The 24,654-nt window shown below is 33.6% G+C and overlaps 1 protein-coding gene and 1 pseudogene across 16 annotated transcripts in view; both read right to left on the bottom strand.

Annotated features, from left to right (window-relative positions):
* BIRC6 (baculoviral IAP repeat containing 6) overlaps positions 1–24,654 on the bottom strand; it is a 230,691-nt gene that overhangs the window by 106,082 nt on the left and 99,955 nt on the right. For all 16 annotated transcript variants that reach the window (XR_005372291.1, XM_038561234.1, XM_038561222.1 and 13 more), the window contains 12 exons: positions 21,966–22,097; positions 20,531–20,746; positions 19,540–19,723; positions 18,683–18,838; positions 15,517–15,650; positions 14,698–14,851; positions 12,523–12,639; positions 9,847–10,001; positions 9,197–9,323; positions 6,774–6,884; positions 5,232–5,365; positions 2,924–3,051 (listed from right to left, as the gene is read on the bottom strand). Coding sequence is in view for 15 of the 16 variants with exons in the window: in XM_038561234.1 (XP_038417162.1) it covers positions 2,924–3,051; positions 5,232–5,365; positions 6,774–6,884; positions 9,197–9,323; positions 9,847–10,001; positions 12,523–12,639; positions 14,698–14,851; positions 15,517–15,650; positions 18,683–18,838; positions 19,540–19,723; positions 20,531–20,746; positions 21,966–22,097 (1,748 nt within the window). In the remaining variant the exon portion in view is untranslated. The remainder of the gene's footprint in view (positions 1–2,923; positions 3,052–5,231; positions 5,366–6,773; positions 6,885–9,196; positions 9,324–9,846; positions 10,002–12,522; positions 12,640–14,697; positions 14,852–15,516; positions 15,651–18,682; positions 18,839–19,539; positions 19,724–20,530; positions 20,747–21,965; positions 22,098–24,654) is intronic.
* Positions 15,657–17,573, bottom strand: LOC100683157 (annotated as a pseudogene).

Below are 24,654 nucleotides of genomic sequence, written 5' to 3'. Positions count from 1 at the left end.
CCGCATTGGGCTCCCTGTGAGGAGCCTGCTTTTACCTCTGCCTGTGTCTCTGCCTCTCTCTCAGTCTGTGTCCCTCATGAATAAATAAATAAATCTTTAAAAAAAAAAAAAAAGACATATAGAAGAAATGAACAAATTCCTTCAAGATGCAAATGCCAAATGTCCCTCAAAAAGAAACAGAAAGCCTGAATAATCATTCACTTGTGAAACAAATTGAACATTTCCCCTATAAGAAAACTCCAGACTCCGTATTACTCAGGGGTGAGTACTATCAAATATTTATGTAAGCAATAAGACCGATTTCACACAACCTCTTGCAGAAAAAAGAGACACCTCGAATTATGAGTTCAGGATTACCTTGATATAAAAAACAGACACTTCACATAAAAACTAGACATTAGGGATGCCTGGGTGGCTTGGCAGTTGAGCGTCTGCCTTTGACTCAGGGTGTGATCCCAGTTCAGGGATCGAGTCCCACATCGGGCTTCCCGCAGGGAGCCTGCTTCTCCCTCTGCCTATGTCTCTGCCTCTCTCTGTGTGGGTCTCATGAATAAATAAATAAAATCTTAAAAAAAAAAAACAGACATTGTAAGAAAAATGCAAACATCCCTCATAAACATATTCAAAATAAACAAAATGTTAACTAATTCAATTCACTAAGGTATGAAAATGATACTGCATCATGACCAAGTGAGTAGTGGAGTATATCCTAGAATATATAATTGATCAACACTTTTAAAAAAAGCAGTCAATGTAATTTCACCATGCTTATAGACTACACAAGAAACAACATATGATTGTTTTCAAAAGACATAGAGAAAGCATTTTGCAAAATCCAAGAGTTAATACAAGATTTTCTTAAAACCTTAGCAAATTAAAAACACACAAAAAAACTTAATTTGGTATCAGGCATCACAAAGGAAGCTACATCTAATGATATTTCTACTTCTGAAAGATCTCTACTTCTGTAAGAGAAAAAAAATAAAAAGGGCAAATTGAATCACTTCAATCAATCATACTGCCGGTCTAACCAGGGCGTTAAGAAAGGAGGCAGGGCAGGGTTTGGGGACTAACGCATACTTGTTAGAAATGAAGAAGTAAGACTGTTTTCATTCACTGACCACGTGACTGTAGACAAAGAAAAATCCAAAGAGGCTATATTATTTTTCCTAAATTGATCTGTAAATCTATGCATTCTCAGTTAAAATCCAGCAGGGTTTTTGTTTTGTTTTATTTTGGGCAGTGCAGACAAGAATCAATAAATGTATTCTAAAATTTACATGGAAAAGCAAAGTAATGAGAATAGCCAAAACAATTCTAAAAAAGAATAAAGCTGGAAAATCTGCACTACCAGATTTCAAGAAACTATGAAGGTCTCAATGCAATAAGTTATTGGAAAATTATAGACAGGGACAACAATTCTACAGAAGAGAGTCCAGAAACAGAGCAAAACAATTATGATCAACTGATTTTTTAAAATACATACAAAGAGAATTCAATGAAAAAAGCAGTCTTTGCAATAAATGGCATGGGAACTGGACATCCACAGGCAAAAAAATAAACTTTAACCCAAATGCAACATAAACCTAAAAACTAAAACTATAAAATCTCTAGAAGAAAACAGAGCAGATCATTTATATGACCTTGATTAGGCAAAGATTTCTTCTTTTTTTTTTTTTAAGGATTTCTTTTTATGGCACAAAAATAATACATAAACGAAAAACCTGACAAGTAAGACTTCATCAAAATAGAAAACTTGTTTTCTGAAGGATACCATTAAGAAAATGAAAATACCATCTACAGACTAATAGAAAGTATCTGCAAACACTTACCTGATAAAATTGAATGACCTCTTTATAATAGGACTGGCTATTTTACAGTCATATAATTATTTTACCTAAAAGCTCTGCTCAGGATACCAGAGACTTTCTTAAAAAATATGGAAAACATGGGGCACCTAGAAGGCTCAGTCAGTTAAGCGTCTGACTCTTGATTTCGTCTCAGGTAATGGTCTCAGGGTTGAGGTCAAGCCCCATGTTGTGCTCTGCACTGGCATAAAGCCTGCTTGGGATTCTCTCTCTTCCTCTCCCTGTGCCCCTCCCACTCACCCCACTCCCACAATCTCTCACTCCTGCTCTCTAAAAAGGAAATTTTCATCAGAAAGTAATGTCAGATTTTATGAAATGTCTTACAATATGAAGATAATAATTCATTAATATGATATGTATTATGATATTTAACCACTCATGCTTTTTAAGAATAAACCCCCCATGGTCACAATTTATTCTTTTAGCATGCTGCCTGATTTTGTTAATAAATTTATTTAGGATTTCTCTATGAGACTGACATGTAATTTTTCTTTTTTTTAAGATTTATTTACTTGGGAGAGAGAGCAGAGGGAGAGAGAGAAGCAGACACCCTCTGAGCAGGGAGCCCCATGAGGGGCTCAATCCCAGGGATCATGACCTGAGCCAAGAGGGCAGATGCTTAAATGACTGAGCCATCAAGGCGCCCCATAATTTTCTTTCTTTAGCTCTTTTTTTCAGGTTTTCTTACAAATTGGTTTCAAATAAAATCTTTGGTAACTTTAATACTCTCTCTGTATTCTAGAACAATTTAAACAATTTCAAGTAAATTTCACTAATCTATGAAGAAAGCATTAAAAGCAAGCAGAGATCTGACACACTATGTTTTCTTCATAGAGTTCAAGAATCAGAACTATAATAAAATGGAATGAAAATAGTCAGGAGTTAAAAAAAAAAAGAAAAGAAAATAGTCAGGAGAGAAATGGATAAATCCTTCCCCCTTAATTCCTACTATACTGCTAATCTGTTCCAAGATAAACCTCCAACCAAGGGGAAATTTCTCTGAAGGATCACATATTACTTTTATATAAGGAATAAATGTATACAGTGAAATTTACCTTTCTGTAGAAAGTATATGAATCAGCTTGAGCAAAAATTCACTGAATATCTGAGGACATGTTGAAGAAAGATGCACTTGTAATCGGGTAAGAAATTCTTGCATAGCTTGTGTAGCTGTTGGACCAACCTGAAGAGAAATGAAAACTTTTCAATAATTTTTAAATGAATAATTCTATAAATGGTATTGTCAAGCACTATACTCTTTTAACCTTTCATATGAAGAATGAAAATATTAACAGTGGTATCAGAAAACCCATTAACTATTTTTTTAATTTTTTAAAAAGATTATTTATTTATTTATTCACTAGAGACCGAGAGAGAGAGAGAGAGAGAGAGAGAGAGAAAGAGACAGAGGAGAGAGACAGAGACAAAGCAGAGGGAGAAGAAGGCTCCATCCAGAGAGCCTGATGTGGGACTCGATCCCAGGACTCCAGGATCACGCCCTGTCGGAAGGCAGGCGCTGAACCGCTGAGCCACCCGGGATCCCCCAATTAACTTTTTAAATAGATTTCTTTTAAACTGAAAACTATAAATTCTAGTGTCAGTAATTTTATCATTATGGTTTAGAACTTATAGTAGGTTTATGTAACAAGACAAAAAAAATTCACCTGAATTACACAAGGAATGCATTCATAATGATTTCAAAAGTACAAAAAAACCTTTTGCACTGATTTTCACAAACCATCTTAATTACCTATTTCAAAACAGAAGCACTCAAAGAGGTTAAGTGATTCACAAATAGTCATGCTTCTAATGACTAGCAAGCGAATACTAACATGAATGGAAAAAATAAAACCACAAAGAAAAACTCTAAAGGTAAAAACAAACCCGTACCATTTCATTAAAAAATGCTTTCTCAAACTTCACTGTCATCAATGAAAGAAATGATGGTGAGAACCATACAAAGTAATCTGAGGTATGTTTTGGAATGTTTTGTAACACTTCTCTATATGGTTTTATTCTATCCCAATTTGCTATGATCACAAAACCTGTGAGGAGTTTTGGTAAAATAAAATGTAATATAACTCTTCACACTGTTTGTAGTTAGATAAACTTAATTTCATAGCATTCTTAATCAAGCTTCCTATATAAAATTAAGATACCAGAGGAAAGTCTGAATTTCAATAACTTACTATGCCTTTAAAACAATCAAAAGTGGGAAGAAAAGAAATCTTCATTTTATGCAATAGCATGCTCTCCAACAGCTGGCACTACTCGTAATAAGTCGTATAACTGTGGGCAATGCAAATAAAGCATCTTTTCTTGTATGTAAAATAATAAAGTTAGAATCAATGATCCCAGGAATCTTCACATTCCAAATTCATAAATCTCTGTGTACAATAGTCACTTGATAATATGCCTGTTTCCAAAAAAACTCTGGCCCCATATAACTACAACAGTTTCTTCTCTTATTTTCATCCTTGTTTCATTTGTTTATGATCTGCAGAATCAAAGTATATGTAGTATGAGAGCACTGACTAAATGTATCCAATAGAATTTAAGCTCCAAGAAGTCTTGGCCTTGGTAACTACTTTTATGTCCAGCACCTAGAATGATACCTGGACCTAGCACACAGAAGCCTCTTAAAAACTTACTGAATATATGAAACATTAGAAAGGATGCCACTATTACAGACAAGTCAGCTAAATGAGAATTTGCCTAATGGCAAATCCAGAGAATAATTTAAGATGGTAAGTTTAAAAGTTGATAATGTTTAAAAGATGATAATGTTGCATCACCTCCACTAAAAAGACGCCGTGAACATTAAATATAAATTTTACATAAAAAGAAAATGTAGAAATATTTTAAAAAGCAGTCCAATGTAATAAGAAGTTATTTGACATAAAGGGAGTTTACAATAAGATTAAAAGCGTTTATAAGCTCTGAGCAATATCACTTATTTTTTGTTAAATAATATATTTAATATTATAAAATGATTAAGTTAAATTATCAATCTTGCTAGTAAAGGTCATTATTTTTAAAAATGTTTTAATTCCAAATTTCTGAAATGATACCCTTACAGATATTTTTTCAGAATGCCTCTTAAATTATCCAAACTTAATGCCAAAAATGTATACCTTCATAAAAATACAGTAAAAAAATCAAGAAAAAATTTACTGCTTGCTATGCTTCAGTTATCACTAATTATGTATCATTCAAAAGATATTATATTACATTGATACATAAAATAGTATCACTTAATACCTTAGCAATTTTACGTATTAGGTGCATTAAGTTTTTCTTTACAAACGTAATATGTTTATTGAATAGTCTGAGCCTATCACTAGGTTTCAGAAGTCATCTTACCTGTGGACTATGTTGATTTGTTCCATGTGGACTGGTGCCAGAAAGAAATTTCACTAATACATGAATCAGGTTTGGATCTGAAACCAGCAGATGGGCAGTACTCTCCTGAGTTCCAATGGCACTGCTCGAACCAGCTGTAAAACATTTTTTAAAAAAAGAAAAGAGCTCTTAACAAATAGACCCTAATACAACAGAAATGTAGTCTTTAAAATGTCTTAGTTTCAAGAAAACTCACCTATTTCTGAGCTAGTTTATTAAAAGTGTCTGAATCACTACTGTACTGACTGTGTTGGACTCATTATTTTCATCTATCTTGTCTAACTTCTAAAGGGACTATAAAAAACAGCTGGTTTAATATGCATCTTATTTAATACAGTCAAGTGGAAAAGAATTAAATTCTTGCTGACCTTTTGGTGAGCCTATTCTTGGTAATCATTTCCCTCTTTCAGAAACAGAGATCTACTTTTTGGGCAAATCTTAACCCTGCTTTCCAAGATCAATCTAGGCAAAAACAATTCACTTTTACATGTCAGTAGTATAAAGGTTGCACACTATTAAATGATACACAGGTAACATACCAGTTTTCTGAACTGATTAAAATATCCTTTGAGTTAAAGCTATCTTGAATATGAGACAGTGATGTTTTTGAGCTCATATTTGGAAACATATTCCAAATGAAAAAAAAAAAAAAAAAAAAGGAACAGTACTTTGATGCTAAATAATGACTTAAGTTGACATTTATCAATGTGACAGAGCTATTTAATGAAATTAACCAGAAACAGAATGGGGATGAAATCTACCCATTTCTTATCATACCTATAGGCAGAATGAAGACTTCAATTCATAAATGGCTAGGCCTTACTGTCTACTGCGAACTTTCATCTCTATCACAATAATCTCAAGAATGCCAGGTAAAACCCAGACTTAAATGTGAAAAATAAAAATTAATACACACTACAGAATATAATGAAGGGATAGTTTCATGACTTCAAGATACATAAAGCCATAGAAAGCAATAAAATTTCCTTAATCAAAAGGTGCAGAAATTATTTATAATTACATAAATATCTATCTTAATTACAATGAAAAGAGGAAGGTAGAAAACCTATTATCACAATCTGAGAAAAAGCAATTATAATCCTATGAATACAGCTTTTAGTGGTAAACTAAATCATATGTTCATGAATTTAAAAATCATTTTTTGAGGGCAAAGGTACTTTAAAAGGAAAAATATAAAACAGCAAACATTTAATTTTTATTTTGTACTCTAAAAGTAATCACTTTTATTTTAATAAGTAGTAAGCTTTGAGAAAGTAAAACTATGATTTCACCTGGTGATTTTGGCAGATGAGAGTATATTATCAAAGTAAGGAAGCACAAAGCCTAAGATAAATATATAAGAACAAATTCAGAAGAGACAGAGTCAAATAAGTATAAAATTTTTTCACAATGGTATCACTTTTTGGGAAAATCTTAAGAATCTGATAGTAAGAATAAAGAAGTACAGGTCAGAAATTTAAAGGAATAAATTTTTGAACTTACAATTAAGCTGCATATTTGTCATGAGTGTTAGACTATGAAGCACAAGGCACCATGTCCGGAGCAAAGTGTTGGGATACCAAGCTAACACGGTGAGAAAGCTAGTTATTGATGCTATACAGAAAAGAGAAAGGGGGAAAACTTTTAAGTAAGGAAAACCAAATGTTTATTAAGAATTAAGAATAAAATGAATAAATTTTAAAATATGACACTATTTCTTTGAATCAACTACCTAGTGTTCTCAAAACATAGAAATGAAGTTAATTAAATTAAATAATTTGAATATTAAATATTAATAATATTAAATACCATTAAACATCACTAAAACATTAAGAGTTAATAATATTTTATAGCTAAGTTTAAAGCTCAGCCCATAACGCATAAAATGTTATCACAATAATGTGCTGTCCTTTTCCAACTACAGGCACTTCTACTGTAACATAGTTTTTGTTTTTTTTTTTTACTAAAAATCTTCACATTCTGCAAGACCAAAACCAGAAAATAATAGGGGATACTGGAAAAACAGGGATGGAGTAAGACCACTGAAAACCAATGCAACTTCACAACAAAAGTACAAGCTAGAATAATTAGGTCACTTGCAAGGCCCAAGTCGGAAGTACTCATGGCAGCTGGATAAGCCAAAGTCAAAATGTACAAAAATAATACACTGCCCAGACTGTGCTCTTCAAACACCCTTTAAAAATGGCTGATTCCAGATTTCAGGCTGCAATACACACAGACTGAAATATTTATCATATTAAACGGTAACAAAATCATAGGGTGAATATAAAAACAACAACTAAGAAAGGAGCATCTTACTGGTCACAAATGGCAAAATTTACCATTAATAAGCACAACAATTATAACTCAAAAAATATTTTAAAATCCATAACTTATACAAATATTTATTAAAGAAACTAACTGATCATGCACATAGACTGCTTGTGAACCAGTTCAATACAAAAACTTTAAAAAAAGTTCTAGCATTTTCCCTGCCACTATTATACAAATGTACAAGAGAGGGTGGTGACATAATAGCCTATGAAAGGAATTTTCTTTTTATGGAAATATTTCAACTAAAATAGTGATAGAATCAGACTTTTTGCATTTTGAAACCTTTAATGAATTATTAAGGGCATTGATTATTATGAATTATTATGAATTCTTAAGACTGAGCATCAAATTCTAAACAATGTAAAAAGAAAGGCAATCTATGAAATTGCCTTTTTAAAAAAATCAGATTAATACAGGTCTAACTACTAATTCATAGGAAATCAAGAGGACATCATGGAGACATAATCACTAAAAATCAGGATGCAAAAAAATAAATAAATAAATAAATAAATAAATAAATAAAAATCAGGATGCAGGAAATCCTAAAAGACAAATGACCAAACTTCTTTGATAAATGACTTTGTTAAGGGCATTAAAAAAAGACAAGGAGGGAACCTATACAGATTAAGAGGGATTAAAGAAACAATGAAAATATATGGATCTTATATGGATTCTATTTCAAATTTTAAAAAAAATTTTTAATAGTTGAGACAACTGGAAATCTGAATACTAACCAGGTATCTGATGATAATAATGAACAGTTATTTACTTCTTTCTCATCAATTCTTGTTTATGTATAATGGTTTTCACAATTAACAAAATTGAAAATAACAATGGGAGCATAATTTATAATGATTATGTATAATGGAAGAAATGAAAACCTATTAATTAAAGCTGGGCTGGTTCTTGCCAACAAAACACAGATTTAAGTAGGACTGTGAGCCACAGTCTGTGAGCTCTGTTGTACAGAGCTGTCACTAAGATTGAAAGACAAGTCTATGAAAGCCATGCAAGATACAGCATGCACCTCTGGCTAAGAAGAAAGCATCAGAAACAGATGATCATTACTTTTCTTAAAATATAACTAAAATAAAAAATATATATATATAACTAAAATAGATTTCTGCAGCAAGAGCTAAAGGATACCTTTATTTCTGCAGAAGGATATTATTTTACTCCCATTATTTCCACATTCCTGCACTTGTCAAAAGAAAAAAAAAAAAAAACACCCAAAAGCTAACTAATGCTACTTCCACAGGAAATGGACATCCTTCTCCAACTTATCAATTCCCTTAGCGCTGATTCACATTTTTAAGAAACACCAGTGGCAACAGAACAGCTTACGAACAACGTATTTTTTGGCAATACAAAGATTAACACTGCAAATTTTAGTTACACACAGGCATAAGGTAATACAAACCAGAGAAAAAGATTTTGTTCTCTCCTGAAAATTATCAATTAAAAAAAGGGGTTTTTCCCCCACTAAAACACTATAAGCCTAATGACAAACAAAAATTTGGTAATATTAACCTAACGTTGCCTTTTTAGTTTATTTAATCTATGTTAATAATTTTCCTTCTAATAAATCTTACCCTGATTTAATGAAATGACAGGTATTCGATTAGCATTATATAAAAAAATGTCTGCTCCATTTTCTTTGTTTCCAGATGAACTAGAATTCAGGCTCAATGTGAGCCACAACTGGAGAAGTGATTCCAACTGAAAAAGAATGAAAATTGATGGGTGGGGATGGGGGGGGGGGGGGATGTATCTATTATATAATGAAATACTATTTAAAGAAAAATCTTATGAATGAATCCCTTTGAGTAATTAATTTTTATGTTAAATATTTCCTCTGGTTACTTCAATTCAGTTGGCAAGCAAACACATCTCAAAATTCTTGACGTAACAAAATTTAACTGATTAAAATTAATCATTAAAATTAAATCATTTACCTAATACATATAGTTTGCTAAATTAAAATAGGTTGATTCAAGTCTTTAAATACAGGTGTGTGTATAACATATAACTGGAATTACAGTAATAAATCTTAAAAGTCATAAAAATTATAAATAACCTATCACTGAAGATCTGTGATTATCAAAGGATCTCCAATATTTTTCCATCTGAGATAATGAATAAATCACCCCTGTCAGGTTGAGAAAGATCTCCCCAGTTATTTTCATCTCTTACTAGGCTGGCTATAACATGTGAAAATATACCATTTCTCCTGAAATCATACCTGAACATGATGGACTTGAAGCATGGAAAAAAGTTTGTTGAAACAAACATTTAACATTGGGACAGATGATAACTGTATAATAAGCTGGTTGGATTGGTTCGCTGCTTGTAAACCCCCTAGAAGTGAATCATCTGTTCCAGTGGGAGACTGTGATACTGAAAATTAAACACAATTATGATTTTATACACAAAGTATCAGGAGAAATGTTCACTAGCTATTAGTATGTATAGGTAAGTGAAATCTTTAAAAACTTTTTAATTGCATTCCTAAGAATGGTTCATTGTTATACTATTTGAAAATCTGTTAATGTTTACAACATTACCTGAAAGTCAAACAGATAATCATCAAAGAGAGAAGTTCCCCAATTCACAGCATTTGTCCATCAAAGTAATAAAGCCTTACTCTCTAGCAATTTTTATTTTTAATTTTTCCCTATTTAATGAGGAAAAGGAAGAAAAAGCAGAATCTTGACTAATTCTTAAGAAAGTAGTTTTAGAATAATTTAGACTCTAGCCCATTGATTCTTAACCTTGATTGTACATTAACATTATCTGGGAATCATTAAAAAATTCTGATGTCAAAGTCATACACCAAACTAACAAATGAGTATATATATTCATGGGGAGCCGAGAAATATATGAACTCTAAGAAAAGTTTTACATAAGTTTAAAAAGTTATAGGAAAGGGGGGACACAGTTCTAAACAGGACAATAATCAAAAGACACAATATTAAGAAAAGCAGATACAAGTTACAAAAGCATCTTCTAACAAATTGTTTTAAACAAGAAACGTCTAACAAAGAAAAGGGCTACTGAGGTCAGTACTGAGTTGTTTCTGGTCATAGAGAGCTGGCAAACAAAGAGATCCCTCCATTACCGACAGATAAGATACAATATTACTGGATCAATATTGTTATCTTTTGATTGGTTGACCTTTTCTTTAGTTTTCACTTTTCTATCTCCCAACCCAAGATAAGAAATAAATGACACCAGCAAAGCGAAAGAATTCAATTTGACACAGAAAAGTCTAAAAACTCAAATTTCTCTAATGCACTGTAAACTCTCCTTCATAGGGGAAGAAGAACAAGATGCTCTTTCTAGATATTAACCAGTACATTACCCTTTTACTCACCATGCTCCAGAGAAGGTGAAGTAATTTCTAGGCCTAAGAAAAATAAAGACATCACTATCTCCCTAGACCAGCTCCTTAATCTTTTGTCTTTGTGAGACAGGCTGCTATCTATCTTAACTGTGCCCGTCTGATAGGAGGCAATCTACCCAAGTCTAGCATTCTATTTCAGCAAACTACTGCCTGATGATCAAAACAAGCAGGCCTCCTGGCAGTTTAACAGTTTATGTATCAACCATGTCCATTGGTTTATATATTGTCTACAGCTACTTTATTGCTACAAAGTCAGATTTGCATAGTTACCAACACACTGTACAGCTCAGAAAGCCTAAAATATTTATTCTCCGGTCTGCTACAAAGTCAGATTTGTGTAGTTACCAACACACTGTACAGCTCAGAAAGCCTAAAATATTTACTCTCCAGTCCTTTATATCAAACATTTGCCTTCCTTTGATGTAGATAATTAGGTAGTAAATCCTCTCAATTTAGCAGTTCAATTAGGCCTATATATATTTCTTCTATCCTAGTCTTAAAGGATGATAAAGATGCCACTGCAGTAGCGTCCCCTTATCTGTAGTTCTGCTCTCTGTGGTTTCTGGCTCCAGTTACTAGCAGTCAACTGCAGTTAGGAAGCAGATGATCCTTTGATTGACAGGTCAACAGTAGCCTAAACTCCATCTCAATGCCTACATCATTTACCTCACTTCATCACATCATGCAGGTATTTTATCACCAAACATCACCACCAGAAGGGTGACTGAGAAAGAGAGAGACCCCATTCATCTTTATTACAGTATAGAATTATTTTACTATTATTGTTAATCTTACTGTGCCTAAATTATAAATCAAACTTTATTATAGGTATATATATAGAGAGAGAAAAAACATGATATATAAAGGGTTCAGTACTATCTGTAGTTTCAGGCATCCCATTCCATCTCCTCAAAAGGGGGTGACTGCTACATTTGAAAATGCACTTTACTGGGACGCCTGGGTGGCTCAGCAGTTGTGTGTCTGCCTTCAGCTCAGGGCATGATCCCAGGATTCCGAGATCGGGTCCCACATCGAGCCCTCTGTGTGGAGCCTGCTATTCCCTCTGCCTATGTCTCTGCCCCCCACCCCCGGTGTCTCATGAATAAATAAATAAAATCTTTAAAAATAAATAAAGAATAAAATAAAAATCCACTTTATCATAAATGTGGATGTAATGCAATGAACTCGTAAGCAGCTAGCTAAGCAGACAACTCTAGGAATTTCATTAACCATACAACACAATAACTAAAACACCACTCAGGTTTTGGACTGAATGTAAACATACTACTACATAGAGCTGTTTTGTTCCCCTTCCCACTTTCCCAATTTATTAATCCTTTATCTTATCTCTCAACTTGCTACTAACTTAGTGAGGGAGAGGTGCTATATATTTAGCCCACTCAGACTCACACCACATATGGAATTTAAAAATCTGTCCTCACTAAATGCACTTTAAAATAATCTAGAGATAAATCATTTGTTGCAATAACCTTGAGAATGGTGATTTTCACTTACATGTAGGAGATGTATTTGTTAATGCCTGTAAAATGGAATCTGCTTCCAAGGTAGACATCATTTTCAACATAAGTTCTGCTTGCTGTTCAAGTCCAACTTCTAGGCGAGCATCTAGGGCTACAAAAAGCAATTAAAAGAAAAAGAGCTATTTGATAATTATTTCTCATGTCCTACTTCCTACAATAAAATGTTGACATCCAAATGCAAATCAGGGTGATGAGTATGTCCTCATATAAGAACAACCTGTCAGGGATTATCAGCCACAGCAGGTACCAATATCTGTGCAAAGGAGGCTAAAAATGGGAGACTGGTTTTATAGAGAGAGGCAGATCCAGGAAATGAAGGAATGATAACAGAAGCAAATTCGTTAAGAATAATGAGAAATAGGTTCCTCGCTGTTGGAGAAAAGAGATATAAATATAGAAAGGGAGAAAGTTAAAATGAAATCTAGGTAACATTACTGTATGTTAGCTAACTAGAATTTGAATAAAAAAATTTTTAATTAAAAATAAAATGAGGCCCACAGGGTTAGATTATAGCCAGATATACTGACGTGAACTAAAGGCATTCTAGATAAAAGGGCAAATACAGAAGCATAGATGCAAATGTGTGTAAATATACACCCACCCACCCACCGCCCCCCCCCCCCCACACACATACACACATGCCCTAGATCTATCCACCAAGAGAGCACAGAAACAGCCACCAAAATGGAATTAAGTATACCTAGCACCCAAATCTTGGTTACTTAATCACATTCTTCCACTAAAAGGTTTTGAAATACCCTTCTTGTGGAAGTAGTTAATTCCCAGTCTGGGGAAGGAAAAGGAAATGATTAGCCTGGGGCATCTTGTCCTGCCAGGAAATAAGGAAGTGCTTAAATAAAGATGAGAACGTATCAAAAAGATAGATAAGCTAAAGGAGAAGAACCAACTGGTCAAATCTGGTACAATTTGAACATCAAAATAAATCAAGAAAACACTGTGAATATACTTAATGCCATGGAACTGTATACTTAAAAATGATTAAAATGGTAAACTTTATGTTATTTATATTTTACCTTAATAAAAACTTAGCAACAAATAAATAACAACAAATTATGACCCACTGAATTAAACAGGAAGCCATGAGGCTATTTAAAAATAAATAGACTAATTAAAAAAAAATACTTTCCAAGGACCACTCCCAAATCCACATTTTTTGTGTGTGTGTGTGGGAAAAGCGTAACTTTACAATGGACTGGCAGACAGCTCCTTAAATCAAATCACCAGTCATTGAACAAATTTAAACCATAAGCCAACTAACATGCAATATAAAAATCTGAGCATTACACTTCAGATACTTCTGGAAACAAAACATGACCACAATCTAATCATGAGGAAATAGTACTTAAACACAAATTTTGAGGGACATTTTACAAAATAACTGGCCTGTAATCTTCAAAAAGCATTAAGGTCATGAAAGTGAACTCTGAAGAATTGTTCCAGGCTGAATGAGACTGAAGAGCCAGGACAATTAAATGCAAGGCACCATTTTGCTTTGCATAAAGGAGATTATTTAAACACAATTGCTAAAACCTGAATGAGGAATGTTAGTACTAATGTTAATTTCCTAATTTTGATAGAATGTACTTCCTGACTGCTTACCTAGAAAAATGTCCTGATCTGTGCAAAAACCAAATAAAAATAAAACAAAAATAAATAAGATTAGCAAAAAATAAACAAACAAATAAGATAAGCAACTTACTCCCAATGGTTCAGGATAATAGATGCTGTTTCATTAAATTTGCAACTTTTCAGTAAAGGCATAATTGTTTCAAAATATAACAAAAGATTTTTATTTTAGAAAAAGTCTGATATATTCTACATGACTAAAACAGTACAAAAATAGTATTCAGTGTGGTTTCAATCTGTTTACAAATAAAACACAAGTTTATTATTAATAAAAAATAAAAGAAAGCACAATTAATTAAAATCACTGGCAATCCCACACACCTCACAAATATATCTTGTTAGGTGTTACTTTGAGAAACAAAGGATGCCCCATAAATGGAAGCTCCTTCAAACTGACTGACACGGAAATACATAGCTTTGTCATTCTGATGGCACACGTGGGAAACTAAACCCTCTCAGCATACAGTCAGGCTCGTTCTCTTAAAATATAGCACACACTTACCCTGAGATACAGAAACACTAACTGTCTGTGATCCATTCTTCTCTGTGTTCGCAGGTGGCTTTGCTACAGGAATTCCAAGACCTCCAATGTAAGGGTTGTAATTGTAGGTGCCATAATCAGCACCCCAATAATCATACCATGTACTGCTTATTGGCTTAAAAGAGGGGAAAAAAATTGTGGTTTATTTTTACCTCTTCACTAAAAGTGACATATTATTTATACTTTCTAAACTCAAATAAGGCTATAAAATAAATATTCCCTTATCCTTTAAATCACCAAAACATACTTATGATCTTAATGATCTACAAGAATAGTTCCATAATATTCTTCATTTTATACCAAAATTTAAAAATACTTTATTTAGAAGTTGACAGATAATTAGCATCCTTAAAAAGAAAACTCATAAACAAAAAGAAGCAATATAAAATATTAAGGGTAGCTCTCCTTTAGAAAATGAAGCTAACACAGAAGTAGAATCTGAAATAAACTGAGCTTAGGTGAGCTTAAATGCTGCTTGAAATTTAGTAATCTACTACTAAACTTCCCCATGCCTATTATGGGTTCTTACTAATATATAAGACAATAATAGTGGCTACATTAATAAAAGGGTACAAGTTTCCCCTATTCTATTGATATTTTAAAAAACTGCTATAGGACCTATTTGCAAATTAATGAATTTTGAGAACAATGACTAATGGATTGCATTTAGTGATAAATATGTATACTTTCAAAAAAAAATATGTATACTTTCTTGTTTTAAATGATTAAACCCAAAGTATAAAATGAAATATTTTAACTGCAAAGAATAGCATATCATACCTTAAAAACTTTGGCTGCAAGAGGATCTTTTTCCAAATCAATATCTAAAGGATCAATGTCAACTTCCATTAGATCTTGAAGTAGCTCAAGATCAATTTCTTTATCTTTTTCCAAAGAAGTAAGAGGAGGTGCACCTTCAAATAATTCAAAATGATTTTACTGAGAGAACATGTAACATAAAATTTAACCAATATATTACTTTTAATTACAGAGAAAGTTATTTTACTTGTATGTAACATGTTTCTACTATAAAAAAAATCTCTAAATTTTTGTACAATTAAACAATAGTTAAGTATACAAATGTATCACTCTAGAACATGCAATTAAAAACAGAATGCAGTAACATTTGACTTCCTAGGGAAAAAGACCATGGAATTAGCCCTTGTTGAATCAGGTTGCATAAACTGTTACTAAAAATAATCATTAACCATTTCTAGAATGGATATTACTCATCTTATTACCTACCTCTAATATGTAAGGCACTATGTTACATCAAATATTTCAGAAAATGATAGCCAGTATTAAAGTGAAAAGCAAAGAAAATTTAAGTTCTATGATTGCTATTCACCTTTTTTTTTCTTCCCTTTGATAAATTTTTATTCAAAATAAGCTGTCCAAAATGATTTGACAATTATAGAATAAACAAATGTAAGCTTTTATGCAGCAGGCTTTTTTTCATTGGTAGGCTTCTTTTCTTCAGGCTTCTTCATAGCTGCTGGTTTCTTAGTAGCTGCAGCCTTTGTTTTCCCCCATAAAAGATTTCTTCTGCTTCTTCACATCCTTCACAGTAACAACTAACAGCCTTCTTTCCCTTCTTCCCTATTACAGGCTTCTTGCCTGGAACCTCCTTCTCATTTGATTTGGCTTCTGAGGCTGCTGCTGCCTGAACCATTCACAGCTTGTGACTTGGCGTCAGACGAAGAATGGTGTTCTGGCTTATGGCCTTTGCAGTGGAGTTTAGCTTCAACAGGCTCCTCAGGTTTTTCAGTGGATTTTTCTTCAGGATCCTGCGATGAATCCTCTTGTATGGTGCTCGAGAGCTCTTAGGATCTCTGGGCTTTTCAAGATTCTACCAGGGTTTGTATTAAGCATCCTGTGCAAGGGAAGGTTGTAGTTACTCTTGAGAGGCAGTCTAATGCCAAGTGCCACACAGATCTTCTAACTTGCAGAAAGTCTTTTCGGTACAAATTCAGAAATGTCACAAGTGCTCAGTTTGCTTACATTAAGTAAAATAATTCCAGGGATGGTCCTGAAGGCTTTGAAGATACTGCTGTCCTCTTTATAGATGATTCAGAGTCCCCCTGTGCTGGATACAACAACGGTTTCTCATTTTGTTCCTGTTCTTACCAGTTCTCACTCACTGAAAATCATCAACCTTTCTGATATCATTCTAGGCTTTAAGTTTTTTAAGAAGCAAAAATGTCTCCTTGGTCTTCCTGTAGCCTTCAATTTTATATTCAACAACCAAAAGAAGTTCAGGAACCTCCTCAATATCATGACCTTTAGACATGACCAGAGCTAGTAAGGTCAAGGCACCCTGGGCAGAGCAGATGGTATATAGCTTCTATGTTGTGTTCACTATCCAGTGCCAACAATGTCAGGTTTTGTTTGGTGTAAACATGCAGGCCCCACAATACATGTTTCTAAAAAATCCTGGACAGAACTGTGAGTCCCACTGCCTCGAACTCTGAGAATTTGAGCTCTGCTAGTACCCCAAGACTCAGCACTGGTTTGATGACTTGTTAATTCACTGCCAGCTATCTGTTGTTTTTACATAAGGTGATATGAACAAAGTTCACAATATCATGTCAAATGGGACCCTTGAACACAGCAGGCAAAGTAACATTTTGCCAGATGATTCCCAATTTTCAGAGTATACAGATATCAGTGGATGAGCACACACCATCACAGGGTAGGAAAGGGTCATGCTCCTCTCAACCCTGCAGCTCCTAGAGGAAAAGCTGTTAATATCTTATTTTCCTATTCTGAATTAGAAATTAGAAATTGTTTTGTTCTCAGATTTCTCAAAGTTCTTTTTTTTTTTTAATTTTTATTTATTTATGATAGTCACACAGAGAGAGAGAGGGGCAGAGACATAGATAGAGGGAGAAGCAGGCTCCATGCACCGAGAGCCCGACGTGGGATTCGATCCCGGGTCTCCAGGATCGTGCCCTGGGCCAAAGGCAGGTGCCAAACCGCTGCGCCACCCAGGGATTCCAGATTTCTCAAAGTTCTTAACCAGACTTCTATGCCTTACAATAAATCTTACTTTCCCATCCTTCTTACCCTCTTATCCAACCAACATTTATAGAATGCCTAACACATGCCAGCCTGTACTAGGGTTTGAGTATGTGAGGATTAATAAAACAAATTTCTGCTCTCCAATAAATTAATCAAAGTCCAGAGGTGAGGATACACTACAGAAATTAAATCAACTACAGCATGATGATTGCTATTCAAGACCATCTAGTGTGGAAGGCAGCACCAAAGGTAGTCTCCAACACTGCTGGGGTGGTGGTGGAAAAAGCTTCTTGGAGGAGAGCAAGCTTTATGCAAATCTTAGGTAAGAAGTTCATCTTGCAAACAAGAGAAGGAAGTCTATTCCAGATAAGGGAAAATCAGGTAAAAAGAATAAACTTATGAGAGAACATAAAACTGAAAAATGACAAACTGGTGAAATGACCACAGCCCCTGCAACATACATGTTAGTAACTAAAATATACTCTTCAAAAAGTAAGGAGAAAAGGACTGTACATGCTAAGATACACATACAGTTTTTAAAAAGGCAAAAAATGAAGAAAGAGAAGAGAAAGTACCCTGAAAAGTCTGGATCTTAAAGAGTAAGAGACTTTAACTTTGCTATCTTCACCAATGTGTATCTTTAACTGTTTTCTAGATTATATTTTCTTAAATATAGCCAAATCTCAACCATAGCAAAATAATTAGGACATTATGAAAGGAGAGCATTTTATTACAACAAGCATTCATTCAGAGCATCAAACCAAAACATATTTAACTAATATGGTTACTAAGGCCAAAGTCCTAAGACAAAAATATGAAAATTAATTATCTACATCACTAAAATTCTTAATTCTGAAAATCATTTTCATTTAAAAGAAAAAGAGTGCTGAGGCTATCTTACATAAAACATAATTTAAGGATGTACCCGTTATATCATGTGTCAAAGGTTCATCTATAGTTTCTAGCAACTGAACTGAAGACTGCTGCAGGGAATCATCAGAGTCACCGGCTGTTGCAGCTACATCATCACTTACTGCTCCCTCCTCCATGGCTTCTGCAGCTACCGGAGCCAGCAACTCTCCTGTACAAAAGAAGATAGTCTTAATTGTTTTAATAATTTATTAACAGACCTCCAAAACATATTGAAATCTATTTTTCTTCCAGTATAGAGAATGACAGCATAGGGATCCCTGGGTGGCGCAGCGGTTTAGCGCCTGCCTTTGGCCCAGGGCGTGATCCTGGAGATCCGGGATCGAATCCCACGTCAGGCTCCCGGTGCATGGAGCCTGCTTCTCCCTCTGCCTATGTCTCTGCCTCTCTCTCTCTCTCACTGTGTGCCTATCATAAATAAATAAAAATTAAAAAAAAAAAAAAAAAGAGAATGACAGCATATATGCTCTATCAACTGTAATTCTAAATGGTTGCTACTGTTGTAACATTAAATAGACCTATTACACTTTGAGGGGTTACAGTTTCTTTTAAACATTACTTATTGGGGATCCCTGGGTGGCGCAGCGGTTTGGCGCCTGCCTTTGGCCCAGGGCGCGATCCTGGAGACCCGGGATCGAATCCCACATCGGGCTCCCTGTGCATGGAGCCTGCTTCTCCCTCTGCCTGTGTCTCTGCGCCTCTCTCTCTCTCTGTAACTATCATAAATAAATAAAAATTTAAAATAAATAAATAAATAAAAAAATAAAAATAAAAAAAAAAAATAAACATTACTTATTTAAGCTATGACAAGCTAATGTGGACATACCCCACGAAAAATAAATCAGGACAAACCTGCTAATATATCCTGTAGCATACAAGTTAAGGAATACTGAGCCCAAGCACCACCCCAAGATATATCTCCTCTATTGAAGTCAGTTCCAACCAAAAGTAATAGTAGTCTTTCCAGTTGAGGTTCATTCACAATCTCACACAGATGTATAGTTGGCCTCGTGGCATTTGCAATGCGTGCAAGAACCTGCAATACATTTCACAAAATTATAGCAATTACATATGTTTTCTCAAAAACAAACTATTGGAATAATAGTTGATGAGATATGTTTTTGGTGTCAAAATAACAACTTGAGATGAAACACAAAGAAATGTATTTTCATGAGCAAATATTAAAATCTCATTAAATATGGTAGAATAGTGGGGCCGCCTGAATGGTTTTGTCAGTTAAATGTCTGACTCGTGATTTTGGCTCAAGTTACAATCTCATGGGCCTGGCTATGAGATCAGCCCACTTGAGGCTCCATGCTAAGTGGGAAGTCTGCTTGAGCTTCTCTCCCTCTGCCCCTTCCCCTACTTACACGCAAGCACTCTCTTTCTAAAATAAACAAAATAAAAAAAATTCTTGGTAGAATAAAAATATTTTTTATAAATAATGAATATGCTACAAGAAAGCCTTCGGGGAATTAAAGTCCCTTCACTACCATAATTTGACACTTATTTGTATATTTCCTATTTTAATTAATAGAAAAAAGGTAGGTTGGAGATAGACCCACCTTATATACATTTCAAATCTAGATTTAGTTTTAACTAGGTTAAACTATAAATCATGTCTCCTAAGAAATCAAACTCCTAAGATATAAGTAAAAAAAAAATTTTTTAAGTCTTTCAAGGCACAATAAAAAAAACCTGACTTATATAAAGAAAAACCATTAAAAGCACTATTATTACTCTTAATAAAAAAAAACAACTAAATACATTAAAAAGAATACATTCTTTCTATTTCTTACCATCTAAGTCTGTAATTATATGTTATGCCTATTAGTTTACTTACCTTACAAACAAACAGTAAGAGATCTGCATGACATGTAAAATCCATGGAGAGGAGAAATAGAATAAGTTTCTGCACAACTGAAATACAACGTTCATGGGCCAGGGTAAATGGAAGTGGTTCTATCTCTGGACTTTCTTTTGTCGTTGTAACTTCTGTGTCTAAATTAGAACGGGACCATTCTGCTGTCCGACGTAACCGAATTAAATCTTTGAAATGCTACAGAGAGAAATTGACAATATTTAAATCAGTAAATAATGTTTATTGAATGAAAATTCCTCTTCAGTATAAATTTATTTTTTTAAAAAGATTTTATTTTTTTTATTCATGAGAGACACACAGAGAGAGAGGCAGAGACACAGGCAGAGGGAGAAGCAGGCTCCATGCAGGGAGCCCGACGTGGGACTCAATCCCAGGTCTCCAGGATCACACCCTGGGCTGAAGGCGGCGCTAAACCGCTGAGCCACCCGGGCTGCCCCAGTATAAATTTATTTATGGAATGAAAATATTCACTTAGAAAATTTACAACTTCTAAAGAACAAAATTTTAGATAAACCATAAGATTCAAAATAAAATTATTAAAAGCTATACTGACCAATATATCTAAAGTCCTATTGAGAGTAAGGTATAGGATACATAATAAAATTTCAGAAAAATGAAATTGCTAGATTAGGTCAAATCTAACATCCTGAATAAAAATTATCAAAATATCTTAAACATAATTCATAAAGGTGGATGATAAAGAAATTTATGTAATATAACATTAAGTATAGAATATTAAGTTGTCTCAAAATCTGATGGAATAACTGTAACTTCATATGTATAGGAACACAATAAACAAAACTGGCTGCTGTATGTGTTATTCCTCTCCCACTTAAAAAAAGACATTAAGTTATATTTTAAAATTTTATTTGAAAATCGATGGACTTAATTTTCACTTAGAAAGAACACATTAAGAAAACTACATTTGCTTGAATCTTTTATCTTCAATTTATTGGCACACAATCCACTGAAAGGAAGCACACTGGAAACATACTAGAAGTCCACATTTATCATCTATTTCCTTGAGTTAAAAGCTACATTCCGGGGATCCCTGGGTGGCGCAGCGGTTTGGCGCCTGCCTTTGGCCCAGGGCACGATCCTGGAGACCCGGGATCGAATCCCACGTCGGGCTCCCGGTGCATGGAGCCTGCTTCTCCCTCTGCCTGTGTCTCTGCCTCATTCTCTCTCTCTCTCTGTGACTATCACAAATAAATAAAAAAAAAATAAAAAAAAAAAGCTACATTCCCCCCAAAAAAGGGTTTAGAATAAAACTTTCTGTTGATAAGAACAAAATTTTAAGTTTACTAATTATTAAAGATATTAAATACTCAATTTAAAATATTAAAAGTGAAAGTGACTTTCCCAAAATAATTGCATTAAGAAGCATAGATCATACCTTTGAAGTAGCCTGCTTTAGTTTTGCTTGCTCTACCAGAAGTTTATATGATGATCCTTTGTTACTTTGTATTTTTTCTTTTTCCATCTGTTCCACCAAAGCTTTCTGTTTAGCTTTTAATAGGTTAAGTTGCTTAAAATTTTTTAAAAAAAAGAAAGGAAAGTTAATCTTTTCAACCTAAATTAAGCTAATTTAGGTTAAGCTACTTAACAGTGTTAAAAATGACAAAGTAAATTATTATATACTTCAGTTTTCATACAACCAACTAATGGAATAAATACTTCTCTGAAAGATTTAGTTTTAACTGTGTTGCTGGTAAGTCATTTCCAAATCTTGACTGATCTCTACAAATTACAATTAAGACTTAATTCCTCACCCATGGGAAATGGAAATAAGTGGAAGACTTTCTTATGTAAGCCATTAATGAGACTGGTAGATATATTTTGTAGAAAAATTAAGTATCTTTAAATATATGGGGGAAATATTTTTATTGCACAGTACTCTTACTTTTTTTATGACAATCTCCTGCGAGTAGTACATTTTTCAGAATGTCTATGTTCTTCATTAAAAATTTTATTAAGATAACTGTAGATACGTAGTTATAACAAATAAGATAGATCTCATGTACACATTACCTAATTTCCTCAATGACAGCATTTTGTAAAACTATAATACCACAATATGGGGAAATTCACCAATTTTATTCAGATTTCTCCAGATTCACTTTTACCCTTTTGAGGGTATGTCTCTGTTTGTGTATTAATTCAACCTATGTATTGACACATGAACCATCACTATACGTGCAGTCCTTTTATATTGCCTATCCATGTCCCTCCTATCCCATTTATTCAATCCCTAGCCCTTGGCAACCACTAGTCATTAGCAATGAATCAAAACAAAGAAAAAACGATGTCTGCACAGGAGGACCTTAAAAATCCACTGAATGACTTAACCACATCCCTGTATAAGGCAGAACATTATCCTAAACAGAAAGTCCCTATAAAGTAAAGGCCAGGTTTATAAATGAATGATTTAGTTAAGAACTTAAACTATTTCTTTGAAGAATATTCCTTATTTTCTATTTTTGATAGATATTTTTGTTATGAGAAAAATTAACATAAAGAAATATTCACTTGGCTATAATCTCCATATATGAAGAAACATGTATCTTAAATTAAAAACAGCATGCACATTTACTAATCAACACATGTGTAAGAACTGCTACCAATCAGTATTTTTAGAAAACTATTCTAGGAGTGCCTGGGTAGCTCAGTTGGTTAAGCATCTACCTTTGGCTCAGATTATAATTTCAGGAGGCCCTCGGATCGAGCCCCTGGCTGGAATCCCTGCTCCAACATGAGAGCCTGCTGGAAAGGCTGCTTCTCCTTTGCCCTCTGCTGCTCCCCCTATCTCAAATAAATAAATAGAATCTAAAAAAAATCAATTAATTTAAAAAGAAAATAATTCTAAGAGTTCTATGATAAACACATGGCACTTAAAAAATACAATTTTTAATTTATTTCAAAACTACCACAATCTTAATCAGAAACAAGATCCTTCTGCAAATCACAGTAAAACCATCAAAATCAAAGAAGTAACACTGATACAACACTACTACCAATTATGCCTCACATCCCATTTTAAGTTTTGCCATTGTCACAATAATGTCCTTCAAGGTGAAGACTAAAATAATATTTCACTAAGAAAAATCTATCAGGTTTTACTCTATGTTCCATCTTCATATCTTAAATACAGCAAACAAACATATTCAATAAAATTAGCTAAATTTGAAAGGATGAAAATTATCACCACCTAAAATTGGTTCAGAGTTAAAAAAAAAAAAAAAAAAGAGTTGAGGGAAAAGCTGAAAAGTTTAAGATCATTTTTCCTGCCAAAGATCAAAGTTACCTCACAGTTGAAAAACTTGTAAGCAAAAATAAGTAATTTATTGCTAAGCCCATGTTTTTTAAAAAGCCTAAAGCTTTCACAAACTTGCCAGATCCTAAGGACTTTCATATAAACTCTCACTACAGTTTAAATCAATTATACAAATATTTATTGAAAAACAAACTAGGCTTCATAGTTTGTATGAAGGATATAGTATTTAACCTTGTATATACCATAAGAGACTCTTTTAAAAAAGTAGAAATAATAAAGTACTGTCTCATAAGAATCTGATGTCAGCTATAAATTCACCTCTACACAGTAAAATGCTTATCAAACAAATTTTATGTACACTTTCTAGGAGGGATCATGGGACTAGTTAAAAAAAATATATGCACAGGTGTCCTACAATAAAACCCACATTCTAATACATGACCTTCTGTGAAGAAAAGATAGAGAGTATGTATATGCAAATGTTTGCACGATAAGCAGAAAGACAAAAAATGTATATTTGTATTTCAAAAAGAAAAAACCAACACTAAAGGGTTCATCAACAGGAAAATGGATACAGATTCTGGAACACCCATGGAACTGTGGTCAAGAATAAAAAAAAGAACCACGGATATACTCAATATGGATGAATCTCAAAAATATCACTTTGAGCAAAAAAGCCAGGTATAACATTCTGCATGACTCCTAACAACAGTTTAAGAAATCATTTACTCACAGCAAAATGCATGAATTTCATGTTAACAAGATAAAAGAATCCTCCCAAAATTTATGATGAATACAATAAAAGAAAAAA

Source organism: Canis lupus, chromosome 17, assembly GCF_011100685.1.
Source record: "Canis lupus familiaris isolate Mischka breed German Shepherd chromosome 17, alternate assembly UU_Cfam_GSD_1.0, whole genome shotgun sequence".
Classification (NCBI taxonomy): domain Eukaryota; kingdom Metazoa; phylum Chordata; class Mammalia; order Carnivora; family Canidae; genus Canis; species Canis lupus.
The sequence above is the reverse complement of the archived record's forward strand: the minus strand, read 5'-3'. Positions and strand labels throughout refer to the sequence as shown.